The 23,057-nt window shown below is 39.6% G+C and overlaps 1 protein-coding gene across 4 annotated transcripts in view; it reads left to right on the top strand.

Moving 5' to 3' along the window:
* Fam172a (family with sequence similarity 172 member A) overlaps positions 1-23,057 on the top strand; it is a 420,557-nt gene that overhangs the window by 260,633 nt on the left and 136,867 nt on the right. For 3 of the 4 annotated variants that reach the window (XM_026783728.1, XM_013349680.2, XM_013349682.2), the window contains 2 exons: positions 10,928-11,044; positions 16,437-16,521. In XM_026783728.1, the coding sequence (XP_026639529.1) occupies positions 10,928-11,044; positions 16,437-16,521 (202 nt within the window). The remainder of the gene's footprint in view (positions 1-10,927; positions 11,045-16,436; positions 16,522-23,057) is intronic. The other variant, XM_026783727.1, reaches the window with a different exon arrangement.

Below are 23,057 nucleotides of genomic sequence, written 5' to 3'. Positions count from 1 at the left end.
TTCATAATGCATGGGACCCAAAAACTTAACTTGTGCAGGCCCTGGCCCTTGGTGTCCTTGCCTCTGGAGAGCTTTTCCTTCCTGAAATCAGACAGAGGTTGCTTCAAAGTTCAGGAAAAGAAAATGTCGCATCCTGTTGCTGCTTGGAGACCCAGCTAGCTGGCCATGTTTACCTGCCCAGGGTGTGAGCCTGCATGTCTCATGTGAGGGGCTTTGCAAGCGCTGAGGCCTGCTCTTTCTTGGGTTTGGGGACTCGTCATTTATTTTCCGACAGGGTTTCTTTTTTTTCTTTTTAAGAATTTTACACAAGCATATAATGTGTTTTTGGTTAAATCTACCTTCCATTCCCTCCTTTCCAATTTCTTCCCTTCCCCACCATCCAATATTCCCTCTCAATTTCATGTGTTCTTTTTAAACCCACTCAATCTTATTAGCTATGTAAGCTTGGAGTAATACTTAAATTGTTAAGCATTCAGTGAGATGTCAGTTTATAGATTTACCAATTTTTTGTTGAGTAATTTTTACTATCTGTGTTATAATACTATAACCAAATTAGCTACTATCTAGTGGGAGAATTATCTGTATTCTGTCAATCATGTTTTAAATAAATGCTGATTGGCCAGGCAGGAAGTATAGGTGAGAAAACCAGACAGAAAGTAGAAATGATACAATGAGAACAGGAGAATTCTGGGAAGGAGGAAGTTGATTCCTCCCACTCCTGCCCAGATCACCAAAGTAACAGGATGTGATCTGCCCCGCTGAAAAAGGTACTGAGCACCATGGCTAACATAGATCAGAATAATGGATTAATATAAGCTACAAGCGCTAATAAGAAGACTGAGCTAATGGGCCAATCAGCTTTATAACTTATAGAGATCTTTGTGTGATTTTTTTTGGGGGGGGCTTGCCGGCTGTGGGGTACCAGGCAGGACAGAAAACCCCAACAAGCCAGCCCCATTCATGTTACAACTGTCCAGAACACATACTTAGTGAAAAGAGTACTATTGCTTGCAACAGTTTAACAGAGCCACTCCAGACTCCCCTGTAAAAGTGGAAATGTGTGGCCATCCTATTTATGCCAAATGATTTCTCTTAAAAATATGTTAGTAAGACTAAATCACTTTATATATTTGAAGAGGTGGAAATACAGATTAGTAGAGTAGTTTTATGATCCTTCAAAATTTTTCTCCCTCAGCATGAGTTTTGTCACTGAAGAGTGTGTTGATGCCATAGCTCAAAGGAAGTGTGCATCGGACGTGGAAATGAGTGTGAGAGTGGAGGTCATTAGCAGCTAGCACCATTGCGTCTGTCATAATATGCCTTGTCCTTCATTTCCTTGGGAGGAGACTACCAATGTTGTTTTCATGTGAGGGATTTTACAAGCTTCAACCATAACTAAAAAATAAAATTCAATACTTTGCACATGCTTTGCTTGCTGCCTGATTTCAGTTATAACACTATACTGCCTTCCTCTGGATATACTTTATATCTCAGGGCTTATCCTAAGGAAAATATAGATATGCTGCTTCTGAACCAAAAGAATAAAGGGACTCTTTTTCCCTGCCTTGGCTACATGTGTGGCACACTTCCTTGCCATGTCCAGTCATCCTGAAAGGCTACAAGTGTTAGGAAAGTCATGTTGCCACCGTGCTACCCAGCAGTTCTGTTCTCACTCCAGTGCCTGGTACTGTGACTGCTCTTGTCCTCTGAGTATAGGCTTTTAAGAGGACTTAATTATTAACACTTTCCTACCACTGAACCATGCCATTATAGAAGTACTGCACCACCGAGTCAAGAATGCAAGCAGCCCTACATGAAGTTTCCCTTATGGAAGGACTTTTTGGAAAGTACTGTTTGTCATTAAATGTGTTTCTGGACTAAGCACTAATACAGAACGGAGTCCAGACAGGGAGCACTCAGTTTGCGTTGGCGCAGCGCGGCTCACCTATGTGTGCTGCATGGCCTATCTGTTGCTGCTGCTGCTGCTGCTGCTGCTGCTGCTGCTGCTGCTGCTGCTGCTGCTTTTCCCCATTTAGTAGGCAAATGCCTGTAAGTGAAGCACATTTGCCGTCTCCATTGATACACTCATGATAAAATTTAAGTACAGAAAAAAGTCAAAATAACTTGGTTAAGGTATCTTTCCTGGAATTGGTGAAAGCAAGTATCTGATTCTTGGGAATCTGACTTTTAAGTTTTCAATTTAAGTTATGCACACTTTTTATGTGATAACTTCTATTTTATAAAAATAGGAAATGCATATTTGAAGTGTGAACTGTGAGAGCTAAATATGATTCTGGTCTGAATTTCCTGCTGGACAGTTCTGTCTTCACATTTCATCCACTGAAGTTTGTGTATCTCATTACCATCCCCAGCAGATCAGCACCCTAGAGGACAGGATGAAAATGGGAATGTTCAAGCACAGACATTTTTGTTGTGAGTTGTATGTTGCTGGAGTAGAATTAACCAAAAGAAAGAAGGAAGAAAAGTTGTCTCTGTCACAGGTATAGCGCAAAGATTGCCAAATCCAATGCTGTCTGATTGGCACAGTGCTACCCAGGGTGGAATGCCATTTGATAGAGAGTATCCAGGATGACTGTAAGTGGTAGAAGAGGACTGGGTGAGATAGTGATGGTTAGCCGACCATATCCCAGCTATATTCAAGAAGAAACACTGCATAAGAGTTAAAAGGATGAATGATAGTAGCTTTTAGTACTCTTCGAACTTTGGAAACTTCATAATCTGAATTCTTAACCAGTGGATCTCTAGAGGGATCTATTCTATTTATATACACACGTGCTGCTAACCAGAACAGATGTCCCCATGCTCACACAGTAGTCATGTCAGATCCTAATTGGAAGGAACTGGCATTATTTGATTTCCTTTCAGATACTGTTTCCTGTACAAGACGTTCACATGCTGTAACCCTCAGTACATATGTGTAACACATGTCATAATGTTAAAATAAGGCATACATTTTCTGACAGAAGACTTTTAAAATATTTCCCTCATTTAAAACACTTTTTTCTAAAAATGTAGAGATGTCCCTGCACATGCTTGGACACACCCTACACCCAACACATAATGGCCTCTTTTAGGAGGTTTCCTGGACTTTAGAACTTGAGGACAAGTAAATCTCCTGAAGGCCAGAAATGCAGGAAATAAAATCATGACTTATTTTGTGTTAGAGTCAGCTCATCCCAGTTCAGAACCCCTCCTTTAGGGTGGGAGTTCTTTTTGGAGGTTAATTCCAAAAATCTGATATCCAGAATGAAAGATATGCTAAAAACTTCACAGCAGGACGTCCTTAAGACATCAGCTTCTTCCCGCTTCAAATTAAATCAAGACATGTCTTTGCCTTAATTTAAATTGCATTAATTTTCCCATTTCTTTGATTCTTTGACAGGTTCATACATGTATATAATGAATTTAAATAGTTTTCTTTCCCTGTTCCTTCTCTAATTTCTCTTCCTCTTCTGCTGAAACAATTCATCCCAACAAGTTGCCTCCTACTTTCATGGCTTACTGAAGAAAATGGCACCCTTTTCCCCTGCAGCTATGAACTACCCATGGTGAAATGTCTCGGAGTCCATGCGTGTAAATAACCACCGCTTCAGTGATCCCATGATCACAATGGCCATGTCACAGTGTTGGCAGTTTCTTTTCTGGGAAATAAAAAAAAAAAGCTCATTGTAATGTTCCAGAAGCTTTAGATCTGGGGAAAATCTAAATTTATCCTTTCTGAAGGGAGTGTCAAGATTTGGTCAGGGGTTTATGAAAAGAGTATCAGTAAGGGCTTTGGGGAAACATGGTAGAGTAAATGAGGTTTCAGGAAAGTGCAGGAGAAGCAAGGGTAACTGCTTCTGACCCAGGCCCACTGATCTTCATCTTGCCACATGATCTTCAAAGACCATCATCAATCTGGCCATTGTTGCCTAAGACTTTCAATGTACCTTGGTAGGAATAAATGGATTCCCCATTTCATTTCAGCCCCATCAAAAATGTAAGTAATGTGAACCCAAGTACACATGGCACATGCTTTTGACCTCTTCAAAGTATTTGTTATTGAGTCGATTACATTTTTTTCTATTATTATTTTATTTTTTAAAAAAGGCAAAAAAGACTATCTTTTTTCATTTTACATACCAATCCAGTTTCCACTCCCTCTCCTCCTTCCATTCCCTCCACCTTCCTTCCCACTCTACCCCCAATCCACTTTTCAGAGAGGGTTAGGCACATTGCTTTGGGGAAGGTCCAAGGCCCTCCCTACTATAGCTAAGCTGAGGTATCCGTCCAAAGACAATGGGTTCCCAAAAGTATAAACAGTATGGATAAATCCTGGTGCCATTGTCAGTGGCCTGCAGTCTGCCCCAGGCATACTACTGTCATCCATATTGAGATGGCCTAGGTTGGTCCTATGCTGGTTCCTTTCCTGTCTGGCCAGAGTTGGTGAGCTCCTATTAGTGTTGAGGGAGGTTTCTGTCCCACCCAGTCCCACAATAAAGATACAGAAACTATATTATTTGAAATACTGTTTGGTCATAAGCTTAAGCATAATTTTAGCTGGCTCTTATATCCTAAACTAACCCATCTCCATTAATCAGTGTATCACACGTGGCTTACCAGTTAAAGTTCCATCCAGCATCTGACTTGGCTTCTTCAGAGGGGATACATGGCTTCTCCCTGACTTTGCTGACTTTCTCCTCCTCTTGGAACTTTCACCTTGCCGTATTCTGCTAAACCACTGGCCGAAACAGCTTATTCATTAACCAATAAAAGATCTTGACCTCTTTGCTTATATTCTCACTCCTCCAACTCTTCATTTGGACTTTGGGAGTTCAACCCGGTGCTCCGTTGCAGGTCTCTACTTCTGCTCCCATCAGTTGCTGTGGTGAATTTAAGATATTCATCAATCTGACTATAAAACAAGGCTAGTTCAGGCTCTTTATCCACTTTTGCTTAGGGTTCTAGCTGGGGTCATCCTTATGAATTCCTGGGAATTTCTCTAGTGCTAGGTTTCTTGCTCATTTCATAATGGCTTCCTCAATCAAGACATCTCTTCACTTGCTCTCTGTCTCTGTCCTTCCCTTGTCTTGACTATCCTGTTCCCTCAAGTTCTCCTCCTTCTCCTTCTCACCTATCACCCCTTCTTCCCTCCCTTCCCCACCACTATGCTCCCAATTTTCTCAGGAGAACTTGTCTATTTCCCCTTCCAGGGAGATGTTTATATGCTACTTGTAGGGTTCTCCTTGTTACTTACCTTCTCTGGGGCTTCTTCTATAGGCTCCTTGTGCTTTATTTTCCAGCTAGTATCCACTCATGAGTGAGTACATACTATGCTCATCTTTCTGGGTCTGAGTTAACTCACTTAGGATTTTTTTTTTCTGGTTTTATCCATTTGCATGAAAATTTCAAGATGTCATTGTTTTTTACTGCTGGGTGTTTTTTACCACTCCATTGTGTAAATGTACCACATTTTTTTAAAATCCATTCTTTGGTTGAGGGGTGTCTAGGTTGTTTGTAGGTTCTGGCTATTACAAACAATTCTGCTATGAACATAGTTAAGCAAATGTCCTTGTATTATGATCCTTTGGGTATATACCCATGAGTGATATTGCTGGGTCCTGAGGTAGGTTGATTCCCAGTTTCCTGAGAAACTGGCGTACTGATTTCCAAAGTGTTTGTACAAGTTTGCATTTCCACCAGCAATGGAGGAGTGTTCTCCTTACTCCACATCCTCTCCAGCATAAGCCATCTTTGGTGGTTTTGATCTTAGTCATTCTGGCTGGTGTAAGATGGTATCTCAGAGTCATTTTGATTTGCATTTCCCTGATAGCTAAGGATGTTGAACATTTCCTTAAGTATCTTTCAGCCATTTGAAATTCTTCTATTTGAAAAATTCTCTGTTTAGGCCTATACCCCATTTGTTAACTGAGTTATTTGGAATTTTGATGTCTAATTTCTTGAGTTCTTTATATATTTTGGAGACCAGTCTTTTGTCTGATGTGGGGTTGGTGAAGATCTTTTACCATTCAGTAGACTGCCTTTTTGTCTTATTGACCGTGTTCTTTGCTTTACAGAAGCTTCTCAGTTTCAGGAGGTCCCATTTATTTTTTTGTTGCTCTCAGTGTCTGTGCTACTGGTATTATATTTAGGAAGTGGTCTTCTATGCCCCTGCATTGAAGACTACTTTCTACTTTTTCTACTATCAGGTTCATTGTGGTCAAATTTATATTGAGGTCCTTAATCCATTTGGACTTGAGTTTGTGCATGGGGTTAGATAAGGATCTATTTGCATTCTTTTACATGCACAACCATTTGTTAAAGATGCTTTCTATTCTCCATTGTATAATTTTAGCTTCTTTGTCAAAAATCATGCATTCATATGTGTGTGGATTAATATCCAGGTCTCCAGTTCGATTCCATTGGTCAACCTGTCTGTTTTTATGTCAATAAAAGGCATAAAAAAGTTTTCATTACTGTAGCTCTATAATAGAGCTTGATGTCAGGGATGGTGATGCCTCCAGAAGTTCCTTTATTGTACAGGATTGTTTTGGTTATCCTATTATTTTTTGTTTTGTTTTTCTATATGAAGTTGATTATTATTCTTTAAAAGATATGTGAATAATTGTGTTGGAATTGTGATGGTAATTGCATTGAATCTATAGATTCCTTTAGGTAAAATTGCCATTTTTATTATGTTGATCCTACCTATCCAAGAGCATGGGAGATTTTTCCATTTTCTGATATCTTGTTTAATTTCTTTCTTCAAATACTTAAAGCTTTTGTAGAACAGGTCTTTCACCTCTTTGGTTGGTGTTACCCCAAGATATTTTTTGTTATTTGTGGCTACTGTAAAGGGTAATGTTTCTCTGATTTCATTCTCAGCTTCATTATCATTTGTAAACAGGAGGGCTACTAATTTTTTTATTAGTTGATCTTGAATCCTGCCACATTGCTGTAGGTATTTATCAGCTGTAGGCATTCCCTGGTAGAGTTTTGGGGGCCATTTATATATACTATCATGCTATCTACAAATACAAAAGTTTGATTTCTTTTTTTCTGATTTGTATCCACTTGATCTCCTTTTGTTGTCTTATTTCTCTAGCTAGAACTTCAAGAACTATGTTGAGTAGATATAGAGAGAGTAGACAGCCTTGTCTTGTTCCTGACTTTAGTGGAATTGCTTTGAGATTCTCTCCATCAATTTGATGTTGGCTATCGGCTTGCTGGATATTGCTTTTTCCTTCTTTTATATTTAGATATGCACCTTGTATCCCTGATCTCATCAAGACCTTTATCATGAAGGGGTGTTGGAGCTTGTTGAATGCTTTTTCACTTTTTCAGCATTCATCTGAGAAGATCATGTTTTTTTTTTTCCTTTAAGTTTATTTATATGATGGATTACATTGGTAGATTTTCATATGTCAGATCATACCTGCATCTCCAGGATAAAGCCGACTTGATCATGGTGAATGTTTTTTTTTTTTCAATGTGTTCTTGAATTCAGTTTGCCAGTATTTTATTGAGTATTTTTGCATCAATGTTCATGAGTGAGATTGATCTGTAATTCTCTTTCTTGGCTGAGTCTTTGTATGGTTTTGGTATCTGGGTAACTGTAGCCTCATTAAAAGAATTTGACAATGTTCCTTCTGTTTCTATTGTGTGGAACAATTTGAAGAGTATATGTATTAGGTCTTCTTTGATATTCTGGTAGAATTCTGTACTGAAACCTTCTGGCCCTGAGTTTTTTGGTTTTGATTTTTTTTTTGTTTGTTTTGTTTTTGAGAGAGGGTGTGTCTGTAACTTTGGAATCTGTCCTGGAACTAACTCTTGAAGACCAGGCTGGCTTCAAACTTACAGAAATCCACCTGCTTCTGCCTTCAAGTACTAGGACTAAAGGCATGCACTACCTCCACCCAGCTCATAAATTTTATCATTTTTGTTGAGTAAAGTTGATATGAACTGAAATGAGATAGCAGATAGCATTGTTTCTTTCTGAAAGACTGGTTATGGATGTTAAATGATCCCAACTGTGATTATCCTAAGGGATTGCTAAGTAAGTTCCTCATAATTCATTCAAGAATTTGTGGAGACTGACGTTACAGGGCCTTGCCAGTTTTAGAGACTAACGGTCCCATTGAGAATCTACTCATGGACATAAATTCACACAGCTGTGTGTGTGGATTCTGATTAAGTACCAGTGTTTCCATCTTAGATGGGCATGAAGAGCTTCAGTGATTGTCTGTTTCCTTTCCAGATTTCAGGAGTTCCCAACACATTACTGTATTATAAATGATAATCTATAATTTATTTTCCTTTCCAGCTGTGTTCCACTGATTCTTTGTTTTACTATATTCTTCCTAAGATCTGTTTCTTAAACATCTCTAGGCTAGTTTCCTAGGGAGCAGTCTCCACTCTACCATCATTGTTTTCCCAGCTCTCATACAGCATTGAGGAGTGAAGGGGGGGGGAACTGAAACCAAGCCAGAAGTGTGAAAGTGCTGGCTTGAGCAGAAACGGCAGTCACAGGGAGTCCACCACTGCTGAGTTTGTTGCAGCCATGATGAAACAGAAGTAAATACACTGAAAATTAAGAGTTTTCATTGATTTATTGCCATCTAAAGATAAAATAGTTGATATTTTTATGTGAATTTCTCTTTAAGATCTTGAGGAATTTGGCCATTCTACATTTCTAAATGTGAATATCACATTGATTTGTAACCTGCAAAGCACATTTTACAGAACTGTATAGCTGTGCCATTGTGGCCTAGAACATGATGTAAAGAAAAGTTCACATGAGCACATCAGGTATGTAAAGTGTCCGCCTGGTGGATGTTCTCTGTTCATTCACCTCACAACTTAGCATCATTCCAGTTTGTAGAATTTTAATCCCTAGACATTTAGTATTTGCACTAAGTCCTTAGCCTTTTCAATACTTAATTTTATTTCATTTTACAAATGACTGTCAGGATTTAATGTCTTCAGATAATACCTTAAGCAAATCTGTATATGGTAGCAACAACCACAGTAAAACCCAGGTCAGAACTTTTGAGAATATCAAAAAAGGGTATGTTCTTAAATTGTAACCTTATCAATTGTTTGAACTCTCTTTCTGTTTTCATGTTTAGGAAATGAGAGTAAGGACATAAAATTTCTTCCTTAGCCAGATGGATTCACTATTCTGTGATTTTTCTAACTGTCTGATGTTGAATCATTCTTTTATATTCTAATGGCAATACTAATTCAGTGAAAAATAATTTAAAGAAGGTAGCATACTCGTTATTAACGAATAATAAAGTATTTAACTGGATTGTTATATGAATTAAGCCTTTAAGACACTGCTAATGCAGGGGGTGTTTTCCTGTAACTGTGGTATTGCATATCAATATTAATTTTAGTATCTTGTTGTTATAGAAAATAGGCACAGGCTGAGCGGTGGTGGCGCACGCCTTTAATCCCAGCAGTCGGGAGGCAGAGGCAGGCGATCTCTGTGAATTCGAGCCTGGTCTACAAGAGCTAGTTCCAGGACAGGAACCAAAGCTATAGAGAAATCCTGTCTCAGAAAAAAAGAAAAGAAAGGAAGGAAGGAAGGGAGGGAGGGAGGGAGGAAGGAAGGAAGGAAGGAAGGAAGGAAGGAAGGAAGGAGGAATGGAGGGAAGAAGGGAAGGAAGGGAGGGAGGGAGGAAGGAAGGAAGGAAGGAAGGAAGGAAGGAAGGAAGGAAGGAAGGAAGGAAGGAAGGAAAAGAAAGAAAAGAAAAGAAAAATTATAGGCACACCAAAATACATAAGTTTTAGGTGCAAAAATGCTTCTGAGGCAACTTTAGCAGTGAGTTAGGTGCTTTTAGGTAGTTTTCATTAATAGGTATGAAGATGCAGAGTTTAATCTGAGAAGGGAATTGATTTTTGAGATGCTTAGTTCAGAATATGGGCGAGCATCTCCAGTCTGGACTTGTGGCTGCAGTGTTCCCTGCATGAGCGTTCTTCACCATTCACTCTTCTCCCTTTTCTTAAGTATGTTATTATGTTTTTGATGGACAATTCATGGGGATTAAGAACAAATGGTGGAGATGCAGAACGTGCCTTTTTTTCTTCAGTGTGGGATCACCGGTAGAAGTACAGCATTGTGCTCGAATGTGGGCTTTAATTTTTGTTATGTTTTCCTACATTTTAATATGCCACATCAGACTGTCCAGTGTTCACAGATTGAAGTAGCTTTTGCTTCATTTGGCATACTTTTTTTTTTTTTACTTTTCCATATTCTTATCTGGTTGGCCACTGATGAAATAGTCAGTATCTTCAAGCCAGAAAAAAAATCCTTATTTTTGGGAAGTTAATAACTTCATAAATATAGGGAGAAGTTAAAATGTAACCATTTGCTAACATAAAGAAACATAACAGAAAACAAATAGTATCAATTAACTGAAAGAGAATAGTTTTGGGGGGAGCATTGAAATCACCAAGGAGTCACAGGGCCAAGGCAAAAAGCAGGCCAGTTAAATTGGAGAACTAATGCCAGGCAGCTTTCTTCACCAGTGTGCCACCGCCTGGAAATTAGTAGAAGACAGGCCTGAGGAGCTAACAGTGCGCCCCAGGTGCTGACTTCCCTGAAATAGGAAGTGATGGAGGAAATTTATAAAAGAAACCCTCAGGGATTCCTCTGTGATCCCTTTAATCCTTGAATTGTCAAGCCACATGGAAAATAATAGAGCTGTGTCGTTCCAAGACTTAAGTGGTATTAGCTTTTTGAAAGAAAATGTTAGCCTTTTCATATCCATGGACAAGAATAGGGTCTGTATTCAAATAGAAAAGAGTAACTCTGAGCCAAAGATGCATGCCTTTTTCATTTTTAATATAGTATTTTCTATGAATAAGCAGGCTGTATCAGGAAGAAAAATTAGAGTATGTTTTATTTTTCTTTTTAAAACAGATGATTCAACGAGAAGCAGACGTAAAAAGTAAGGTAACTGCTGTGGCATTGACAGACTCTGTTCACAATGTGTGGCATCAAGAAGCTGGCAAAACCATCCGAGAATGGATGAGAGAGGTGAGGCATGGTTTTGTTTGGTGCTGAGATTAATGGGCATGTGCCTATGTATCCGGAGTCCCCACCAACTTATATTGCCTCCCACCCCACATTCTCAGAATGTTGAGATAGAATAAAAAGTCTAGATACAGTTAAAATAATAAAAGAAAGCTTTCAGAAGACAAAACTTTTTGAAAGAATCCTTTCTGCCCACTACTGAATAGAATATTATGTGTGTATACAGTTTGCATTAGGATTTTAGGTGATGACAGGGTTGATGTTATGATTCATATTAACTCCTGTTGAATGTTTCTGGCTATATAGTATTGTAGTTACTTAATTACCAGAAAGAAGCTTCATGTATATTCAGTCCTGTCCTTTCCTTCTGGGAATGTGATCAGGATGAGCCATAATGAAATTGATTTGCTCCATACTGCCAATAGGGGTAGAAGCGGGGACGGGGGGCAGGGCTGATTGGAGACTTTTAGAGCCACTCAAACTGACCATGGCCCTGCCTCCCTACATCGAGGGAAGCTGCTTATTGCATGTCCCTGCTGAGTCTGAAAACTAACAAGGATCTACCAAACATGACCCCTGTCTTTTTCAAAATCTTCGGCTTGTTAGTCGATTGATCCTGTTTCAGACATCTAGCTGAAAACTCATTTCTGTTTATATTTACCTTGCTGATATCATAAGAATTTGACATTAGCTTCATGGAAATAAGTCAGTATTGAGCATATGCATCAGTAATCTCTCCACTATCGTACTTTCTCCTGTGCATCCCTTCTCCATCAGAAGTTCTTTATGAAAGTCAATCTATGTGACAAAAGCACACACATACAAACGCAATGCTTTCACACAAACCTACACACAAAAAGGTTAAAATATTTGTAAACTATCTTTCCTCCTAATAAAGATTTATAGCTATAGAAGAGGGTGCCTCTGTAATTTTATCCTGTTTACTAACTTCATTGTTTTACCAAATTCTGGCTTAAATTTGGAAATAAAACAATACTGGCAATTGCTTAGTCATTTCTATTATAGTAAAGACTGATAAAGGCATGGTTTAGTTTATCTCATAAGCAACAAATTAATGTGATAAAGTTTTTTATACTAAGCATTTTTAGTATGAAAATCTTAATATTTCAGGCCTATTAATTTAGCAAACAACAAATTAAATATTAAATTTTTTATCTTATAATTTTAAAATACCATTTTTTTCCTTAAAAAGGGGTCAAAGAATATTGCTTTAGCAATCCCTCCAACTGAAACTTTTTTCAGATGAAGACCAACTGTGGATTCTAAGCCACAAGGAGGGCTCAAAAGTGTGTTAAGGGACCTTAAAGGCACTTGTGAGGTTCTCGTACTGTTGATGCTGAGGGTGTGATATGCCCTGACTTGAAAGTCTGTAGCCAAGCCAGCAATACAGTTCATGTATACCCTCCCTGATACCCTTCGACTCTGACTGTAGGCCTGTCTTAGTTAGGGTTTCTGTTGCTGTGAGGAGACACCGTGACCATTGCAACTCCTATAAAGGAAACATCTAATGGAGCTAGCTTCTTAGAGTTTCAGAGGTTTAGTCCACTTTCATCATGACTGGGAGCGTGGCGTACAGGGGATACTCGTGCTAAAGCAGGAGCTGGGAGTCCTACAGCAACGGGAAGTAGTCTGTAAGACGAGGAGTATCTGAGCACAGAAGACCTCAAGTCCTCCCCCACAGTGACGGCCACACCTCTGAACAGTGCCGCTCCCTTTGGGGGGCCTTTTCCATTTCATTTCAAACCACCACAAGGCCCTAGAAACATAACCTTGTTATGGTACATGATCATGTTTAAGGCACAAAACCTCCATATTAAAGACTAGTCTTTAAGACCATAATTACAATGCATGCAAATATAATAAACAGAAATCAAAACCTAAACTCAACCAATAAATCAAGCTTCTCTAATATCTTGCAAAGAGTTAGCTCTTATCTTCTTTTCTCTTCAGATATAACATACCAAATTCTACAGTCTTTATACTAGCATCTTATTATTTGATAATTTCACACACTGTTTTGATCGTAGTCACACAGACACACACAGATCTTCCTATGTCTACCCTCTCCACCTTCACCTCTATATTGGGATGGAGAGATGGCTCAGCCATTCAAAGCAGCTACAACTAGCTATGGTTCCAGCTCTATCCAGTATATCTAGTACTTTCTGGCCTCTGTGGAAACCTGCATATATATCACACACACACACACACACACACACACACATTTTTTTTAACTTTCAAATCCATTTCATGACAAGATGGCTCAGTGGATACAAGAACTTGCTACATGAATCTGACGTCCTGACCTCAATCACCAGATTCCGAGGTGGAAAGAGCAAACCAACTCTTAAAAGGCCTACACTTGCAGTCCATGCACATGCATGCACACACACACAAAATTAAATTTAAAATTAAACAAGATAAAGACAAAAATTAATTCCATGTCTGCAGAAATGTTGTCCACCCTTGGTACAAGTCAAAGCATGTCACTCTGCACTGTGGCTAATAGGCACTTATGTTCCTGTTACTAATCCCCGCGCTGTGGATTTTCCAAAGGAAATTTACAGCCACAAAGATCTGCAAGATCATAATCTTGGCAAAAGAAACCTTTTACACTGAAACACTTAACTTGTAAGCATTCATTATGTTGCGTTCATTTTTTCCTGTGGATACACACATGATAGTTAAGTGATCCATTCCATTATCTTGCCTCTGGCCAAGGACTCCTGTCTTTGCTTAGGGTGTGACATCTGAGTCTTAGCATAGCACTGTTGGTGCCTCTGCTCTAACTCACTTTCTTGAGTATTGTGTGTACCAGAGAGTAAGATCTTGGAAGCTAATATTACTGTGTCTGAAATTCAGGTAGTTTTCCTAGTTTGTGGCCACCCAGGATTCCCCATCCCCTGTGAAGAACAGGAGTAGGGGCTGATTGGGGACTTAAGGAGAGGGGGAGATAAGCATTAGAACAACTTGAACATAAATTTGGTTTTAAACAATAGAAACACATCTCAGGGAAGTACATATGAGAAGATACGGTTCAAACAGGTTAAATTCATGAGTAATCTCTGTACGTCTTATGTTACAAATTTCAAAGCTTGTGTCATTTTATTTCACGTTTTTATATTGCAAACATTTTTAACTTGTTTTACTTGCTTTCTCTATACTTTTCTTAGTAAACCTTAAATGCAACATGCAGAATGACACACACAGATGGCACACACATGTGCACACTCACATGTGCGTGCACACATACCCCTCAAGCTTGGTTTTTATCCTTTCCGATCCTGCATAGGTACTTGCTGTTGCACAAGACATTTGACATCTTCACTTTTAGCTATAGGCCTCTTCCCTGTCCTGATTTTGCAGGAGAGATGAAAGCTTTCATCATGTGGGAGATGGAACTGAAATCTCAGAGTCATAAAGTGGCAGCTTGTATTTCTCTTTCAACATTTGAGCCAGCGGTGATCTGTTTTTAAAAAATGGACAAAAGTTTGAGTCAGCTTTTAAAAGTCATTTTAGAAAGATGACTAATTGTCTACAGATTATAATGTGCCATCTCTTCTATTAACACTAGAAATTGGGTGAGGCACAGTTCTGCACATGTGAGATGCAGGTGATCCGTATTAAGACTGGCATATCGCCTGGGTGATAGCCAACTTTCATCAGATTTGGAGGCACTAGGAGGATGAATAATAATTAAAATATGTACCTAATCGCTGTCTGTCTGGTGGCAGTGCTAATTGCTGTCATTGAAGAGACTGAATTGTTTAAGAGAAGCAGAGAGAAAGAGAAAGTCATTCTTTATTGAAGCTATCCCCTGTATCACTGGGAGCCTAATTTTAGAACCTATAGAAGTCATGATTTTTGAATTTATTAGAGGCCGTGATGAATGATAAAACAAATCATTCATTTACATATCTTGACACTGCTTTGGAGAATACTTATTTCTTACAAGCGAGTGTCACATTGTATATAAAAGATGGCTAATTGTGTGCTAATCGTCTGCATTATCTCAAATTCTCTGATGTGCTAGTCTATCAATGGTAATATTAATTTTTCTTATTTCCAGTGTACGAACTATCTTCTAAAACCCTATTTCTTTTATAATTTCTGCTTCTCTTACCTTGTGTAATTTTATGTTTAGCTGCTAATTAAGATGAGAAGTGCATATTATAGAACTTATCTCCATTTCAACCATCAGGCGTTTGTCAGACATGAAAAATACTAAATTTTATCTGTTTTAATTATAAAGAGAGTGAAAGCATTTAAGAACATTACTAGATGTGTTTGTTTTCATGGTTTTTTTTTTCCCAACACAGTTCAATAGTTTCATTGATCTACTGTTTCTTAGAAAAATCTGCCTTGCTTTGTGAGCTTGAGTCTGTAATCTCATACAGCAAACCCTTCCTTTATGTTATCCCTGCTCTCTCTGGTCCCAGAACAGTAGGGTTGCCTTGACAAATCTATTCAAAAGCCATTCCTCGGCCTTTATTGGTGGGGACTGGGGCCTTTGAAATTTTCTCTTCACTGCAACACAGCTGACATCTTCTTCCAGACAGAATGAATTAAGGAAATACAATAAGACACTTGATCTACCAGTCAAGGACCCTTCCTCAGTGCGAACGGATTCCATGGTGCACAGCCAAGGCAGCAAGCATCTAAAATGCACAATACATACTGTTTACCAGGATAGCGGTCACCCGTTTCTCCAGCATGATTGATGGGAGGGCTTCTGTTAAAATAGAATCTGTCTGTGGAAATTCTTTGTGTGTGTTTATCTGTGTTGTGAATACCTTTAAAACTATATAATCACATCTTTTCCACCAGAATTTAGATATATGCTTACGTTTATAAAAGAAATGGAATGTTATTTCATTTATCTGAGTTGCGAATGTTTGTTATCTGAGAGAGTGAGCATTAAGAGTGAAGTTTTGTGTCCTCTGTCACTGCTCCAGCTCACCAGGCTGTGTTCGTGTGTAATTTTAATATACCCTTAATTGGTGTGGATCCAGAGTAAAAATTCAAAGGAAGTATGGGCCAGATTTGAGGCTTTTTTCCTTCACATCTAACTTTTCTTAGAAATAGATTAGATTATACTTTGCAGATTATGTATCTTAGCATCAACACAGATTTTTTTTGTTGAATTAAAAAGGTAAATTTTTCCACAGTCCTTAAAAATTAGTGACTGTTTATATATGAAAAATATTTTTAAATTGATGGAATATAAATACACTTCTAGTGATTTATTTTATAGGATAGATTTACCTCTTCAACCTAAAAATGTAGTTTTCCTTTCAATTCTATGTGATCAACGTTATATCTGTTACACTGCAGAACTGTTTATGTGATCAACATTGTATCTGTTACATTGCAGAACTGCTGCAACTGGGTCTCCAGCTCAGAACCACTGGACACATCAGTGGAGTCCATGCTGCCTGACTGTCCCCGAGTCTCTGCAGGTATGTGCTTGGTGGAAGTGTGAAGTGTGCTCTATAGGGAAAAAAAAAAAAAAACATGCTGCTTTGATGGAAATTCTGTTTCATAAATTAAATATGTTGTTCTATCTCATATTATTCATAACATATCACATTTGTCTAAAACACTTGCTCAAATTGTTTAGGTAGCTTATAATGCTTATCAACATGCTTAGTAATGTGATGGCTGAAGACTTCAAAAATAATTGATAGTTTCTTAGGCAGGTGAGACTATGCCTAAAAGACAAGAACTCAGAAGCCATTTAGAACCTCAGTAAGATGGTTGTCTCTAAGTACCCATCCCATATTTCAGGCAATCATGTCATCTAGAGAAAAATTATTTTTATGCAAAAAATTTCATTGGACCTTCTGTGTAAGGTAGGATTTGGATGTAGGAAGATGTGCAAGGTCGTATCCCATGGGGGGAAAAACCAGCAGTGGAAGGAACCGAGCCAAAGAGGATCTGAAGATGTTGAGAGTTGGTAAACGCAAGCATGTGTTGCCTACGGAAAGCAAGGCAGTGAAACAGTTAGACGGCCAGGAGCAGCTGGACTCTGGGATGTGTGAGGAAGGCATCCATTGCCTGCCTAAAGGGTTTGTTTCTGAGCACCTAGGTCAAGAAAGTGCTGTTATGTTGGCCATTGCTTTCTTGGTTTTGCTTTTGCAGCTCCCAGTAATTTTTATGAAAACACAGAGTGAGCAGTGTATTTAGTGAGAACCAGTGAATTCCGCTCACTTGCTGAGTCTGAATGCTGGAAAATGAGCAGCAATTCGGAACACAGCCTAGTCCATGTCTCAGTCACCGATGACAGCTAACCACCGAGTAAGTGTGTTTGTTTTATGAAGGTGACCATTCGGTGGCGAGTTCAACTATCATTACCATTAGCACATAAACTTTAACTGAGCCTCACTGTTACCACAGCTAAATATTTTAGGTTTGTGACTCGAGGTTTAATAAGAGAAATAAAACTATGGTGAGATACCTATGCTGCGATATATTTGTATATGGATATTATGCAACCTGTTATTGTTGCTCATGGTGGCTTTCTGCTGAGAAATCACAGAATTTGCCAACACTGACTTAGTACTCCTAGAAAAAGGCAGAGTTAGTTTCTTGTGAGCTTCTGGTTATCTCTTTATCACCCAGTCAATGCAAGCTTCTAGTTTATATGTGTTTCTACTTAAACACACATCATATCACATGTATTGTTTACTCATTATGTTCAAATTCATGCCCAACAGCACTGTAATTCATGCCTGGGCACAGCTTACATATATATTTCTCTATAAGGCGTTTCATAATTTTCTTGAGATAAGGAATATTAATTAGAAAATACCATAGCGCCATTTCTGGGCAAACATTTGAAATTGTGAAGTCAAAACACAAAAATGAGAAAAATATGACACTCGGTAGTCCATGAAAAGTCTACTTTTTCTGGTATGATTTTTAAATAACTTCTTTATTGACTCTTTGGTAGTTTCACATCATGCAGCCCAATACCATTCTCCTCCGGTCACCCTTGTCCTCCCCTCATCCCTTCCACATCTCCTATAAGGAAACAAATCAAAGTAAGCAATCAAGCAAACAAAAGCAAAAGCAAAAAAAATACATAAAACAAACAAACATAAAAATCCCACTACAAAATCCACAACGAAAAGTCTCTTTGCATCTCCTTCTCTCCACCTTCTCCAACACCTCGTCATTCGTCCTGGTGGCAATGGAGGATTGTATGATAAACAATACAAGGCATATAGTACACCTCCTTGTTCCATCAGTTTTACTGGCAAATGTTCGTTGCAATGAGTCACTGGTCTGGTTCAAGGCTTCTGGTTTCTAGTACACCATCATCACTGGATCCTAACCAGAAATCCTCTGGGATATCTTGTGTCTGTCACTAGTCTTAGAGATCTTATGGGTATCATTCCACAGGATCGGTCTTTTCACCAGCTCCCATCAGTCATAGATGGGTAGACACTAGGGTGGGTCAACTCAAGGCCCTTCTGTGGGCCTGGATAGTAGCCAAGCTGGTCAGTCCAGGCCCCTGGGGCCACCCACCTAGGGTTACTGGGTAGAATCAGCTCCCCTACATGCATGTCCTCGGGGTCCTTTCACGCTGGCCTGTGGTGAGGGGTGGCGGCCATATCTCCAGCGTGCAGGGGCTAGCTCTCTTGCTGTAGTGGCCAGCGAAGGATGTGGCAAGCTTAACATGGGCCTCTGATTTCATCTTGCATGGTTCCTAGGGCCTCCTGAGATGACACAGGCCACAGACATCCTCACTGACCCCAGCTGTGGTCACAGATACAGCCATGGCCCTTGGCAACAACTTAGGCTAGTAGAGAAAAGTCCTCCTTTTTTTATGACATTAAAACTGAAACAAGAAGGCAGAGTAGAGTCTTATTGAAACATGAGTAATTATTCAAATTTTTGTAACTCTGTCTATGATTTAGGGGTTACAAGTAAGTTGTAGTGAGCAGCTGGATTCAGAAGTCTGGAATACAGAGAGAATGAAGACCCATTATTTTATCAGTATAGATGACAGGATTTTTTTTCCCTTTACTGGTATTTGACTAGAGCTAGTTAAACAGGTTTTACAAGGACAAAAATTTTTATTTGATACTGGGATTTTAATATCCAAAACAAACAATTGTGGATATTAGATGTAAAGTAGAAAAGAATAAAAATTGGCTAGAACTCATAAGCAAGAGCTGGAGTCCACAAAGATGGACTGAGTTTACCTCTTATTGTCTCTGTTGTATGCTGTATATATGTCCTATAGAATCCTATGTCCTTTATCATAGACTTAAATAATACATCCTCTCTTCAGTCATCAGAGATACTGAAGGGAAATTCAAGAGAAGGAAGAACAAGAGCAGTTCTTGCTACTTCTTTACACCCTAAGATGAACCCAAAAGATAAGTGTCCATATGTATATGTAAGAAATGGGTCCTACTCTGCAGCTTACATATCCGTGTCTCACTCCCACCCCCAAACACACACACACACACACACACACACACACACACACACACACACACACACACCCTTATGTACCTTCTTAATAATAAGCATAGGAAAAAGAATTTTGAAAAATGTATTTCAACCTAGTCAAACATCTAGTTTCACACTCATGTGCACCTTCTTACTACACAGTCAAGTAGAGAGTGATGGCTCACATCTGTGACTCTGTTACTTAACTTAGGGGGATGATTACCACAAGTTCAAGACCAGATTGGTTAGTCCTCAAGTAGGAGTAGTGAATTCCAGCTAGCCTGTGATTCACATACATGCATGCATGCATGCATTCATGCATACATACATACATACATATGTGATATGCATCCATAAATATCAAAATAAGAAATATTCTTAGTTTCTTAATTTTTGAAACTGTTCATATAATTATAGCTGGTATTTATAGCTTCCTTCTATGATGAATTCAGCACCCTATTAACATTCATTTGGTTATGATTCTTCACCTATTGAAATGACCCATCCCTTTGTTCCTGGAAGGTCTGGACCATAAGCAATCCTGCTTGAATTAGTGCTTTATAAACTCCTATTGAAAATAATTCCAGGAAGTACTAACAGGCAGCCTAGAGAATTTCTTTTCTCTTCTGTTTTGATAAAGCTCCATGACCAAGGCCACTTCTAAAAGAAAGTATTTATTTGGGGCTTACAGTTTCAGAGGGTTAGAGCCCTTGATGATAGAGCAAAGGCATGGTAGCAGAAACAGCTGAGATCTTACATCTTGATACTCAAGTAGAAGGCATAAAGAGGGTTGTAATAGGAGCGGCGGGACTGCATCCCCAGCACCCGGGCCACCTGGCTAGCTTATGCCCCGAAATAACAACACACAAATTGTATTCATTTAAACACTGCTTGGCCCATTATATCTAGCCTCTTCTCAGCTAACACTCGCATCTGGACTAGCCCATTTCTAATAATCTGTGTAGCCCACGAGGTGGCTTACCAGGGAGATTCTAGCCTACGTCCATCCTAGGTCAGAGCTTCATCGCATGTGCCTGCCCAGGAGAGGGGAGCATGGCATCTCTGAGCTCTCTTCCTCTTCCTCCCAGCATTCTGTTCTGTTTACTCCTCCCACCTATGTTTTAACCTATCAGGGCCAAGCAGTTTCTTTATTGCTTAACCAATGAAATCAACAGATTGATATATGACACTTCCACATCAAAGAGGAGTGGGGAGACAAAGAAACTGTAATGGTACAGTCCTTTGAAGTTTCATAGCCCACTCCCAGTGACACACCTCCTGATCCTGCCCAAACAGTTCCACTAACTGGGAACCAAGTATTTACATAAGCCTGTAAGGGCCGTTTTCCTTCAAACAACACACAGATAATTTTTCCTTACTCACCATGTCAGGGCAGCTCAGTTTTCATTTGGAAATAAGGATCTGCCATTCAAATAAGAGAGTAGTAGCATTCATTTCCTGTTGCTTCAGGAGCATCGGAAGATCACAGTGGAAAGATGTTGGTTTCAATTTTCATTTCTGTAGCATTCTTATTGTGGTACCAATGAAATACTCCTTTTTTTGGAACCAAGACCTTAGAGCAGAGCAGAAAGAGCCTGAAGTCACAGAAGTGGGAAACAGCTGTTTTATTAGTAAGTCACTAAGGGTAACAGAAGTTAGTCCCACTTCTATCCCTTCATTCTCAGAGCAAAATAAATGGCTGTTTAGAGGACACACTGTTTCAGCTCCACCAGTCGCTGCTACCTCACAGGCATCATAACTGAGTGACAGCAGGGAACATGGTGAGGCCATGGAGTGCTGGCACACCTCAGGCTCCCCCTTGCCTCTTCCTGCTCACTCTGCTGAAAACCAGCCGCTGTGCTACAAACTACTCTGTGGAGAGACTGGCATGAGAAAGAACTGATGTCTCTGGGGAAAAGCCAATAAGGACTTGAGGTCTGCGGCTGCCACGTGAGTGACTTTGCAAGAGGATTCTCCCCAAGTTGAGCCATGAGTCAGCTGCAGCCCTGGGTTGATTGTTGCCTCTTGAGAAATCCCATGCAAGATCATTTGGCTAAACTGTGCTTAGATTTCTGACCCACAGAAACTGAGGTGATAAATATTGTTTAGGGTATGATTCACTCCACGGGCAGAGATAGTTAATATTGCAAATTTCAACTTCAACTCTGGTGGTCACTATCCTCTATGCAACAACACCATCATGTACTTATTTAGGGTAAAGTCTTATGAGGCTTACCTTCTGATATCGTGGGCCTGCAGGGCAGTTCTTTAGAAAGACATTTAAAAACTCACCGAAAATCATGTTGGCACCCCTCCTTCCCTCCTCATCCCACTCCCCTGTTAGACTTTGCCCCCCTCCCACCTGCTAAAGCATGTTTTCGTTTTTCTCACGTGTGCACTGTCACCTAAATTATTCAGCTGCTTTCTTGCCAGATTTTTGTTTTTTCTAAAAACAAAACTTGCTACTCTGTGGAATCTTCATATGGATTTGAGTCCAACAAATTTAGGAGATTTCCTGCCAAATACAGCAACAGGACAATCCCAAGTCCAAGGCAAGACTGAAATACCTAGCTCTCAGATAACCTAGACAGCCTGGGCATCATGACAATAGTCTTGCTCAAAACAAAAGGAGATTTTTATATATACTCAGCAGTATGCATCCGTCCAGTCTTCTGTAGTAGGAGGTTGCTTGTTTGTTCTTGACTGCTCATCTCTGAAATAATCACACAGAAACCATATTAATTGCAATACTGTTTGATCAATAGCTTAAGTACATTCCTGGCTAACTCATACATCTTAATTTAACCCATTTCTAGTAATCTGTGTATCACCACAAGGCTATGGCTTACTGCGTAAAGTTCCAGCATCTGTCTCTGGAGGGCTACATGGCGTCTCTCTGACTCTACCCTCTTTCTCCCAGCATTCAGCCTAGCTTTCCTTGCCTAGTTCTGTTCTGCCCTGCCACAGGTTCAAAGCAGTTCTTTATTAATTAGTGGTAACCACAGCATACAGAGGGAAATCCCACATCAGTCTTTAATATATTAAACACTTACTTCTGGGTACTGTTCTGGAGAATAGTTAGCAGAGTTTCCCTTAACTGTCCCTTGGAGTTAAAACAAGAAGGACAAAGAAATCTAAGGTGATAAACACTGGAAGAGACAAGAAGTAAAGCTGAAATGAGGTGCTCTCATGCGGTACACGGTGAATGGTAAACTTTGCTGTGTATGAGGCAGCACTTTCAGGGTAAGAGGACAGGAAGCTGTGAATGTTTGAATGGAGGCTGTGCTATCAATTCAAGCACTGCTATCTTCTGACTTCGGAGTCTGGCACAGCTGGCGTCTGCTGCCACAATGCTGACAGGATGCTCTTTGTCAAAGTAGTTCTTCCTGGAGCTGTTGGTCAAGGCTGGTGAGCTTTCCTTCTTCTCCACGCCCCCTCTCGGCATACTCCGCGGTCCTTGTGGGTCCACTCAGCCAGTGTGTACTAGGCACCAGGTACTGGGCACTGCCTCTGGTGCTGGTCCCTAAACCCA

The sequence above is a fragment of the Microtus ochrogaster genome, chromosome 19 (genome assembly GCF_000317375.1).
Source record: "Microtus ochrogaster isolate Prairie Vole_2 chromosome 19, MicOch1.0, whole genome shotgun sequence".
Classification (NCBI taxonomy): Eukaryota; Metazoa; Chordata; class Mammalia; order Rodentia; family Cricetidae; genus Microtus; species Microtus ochrogaster.
This window is presented reverse-complemented; position numbering and strand designations above follow the sequence as displayed.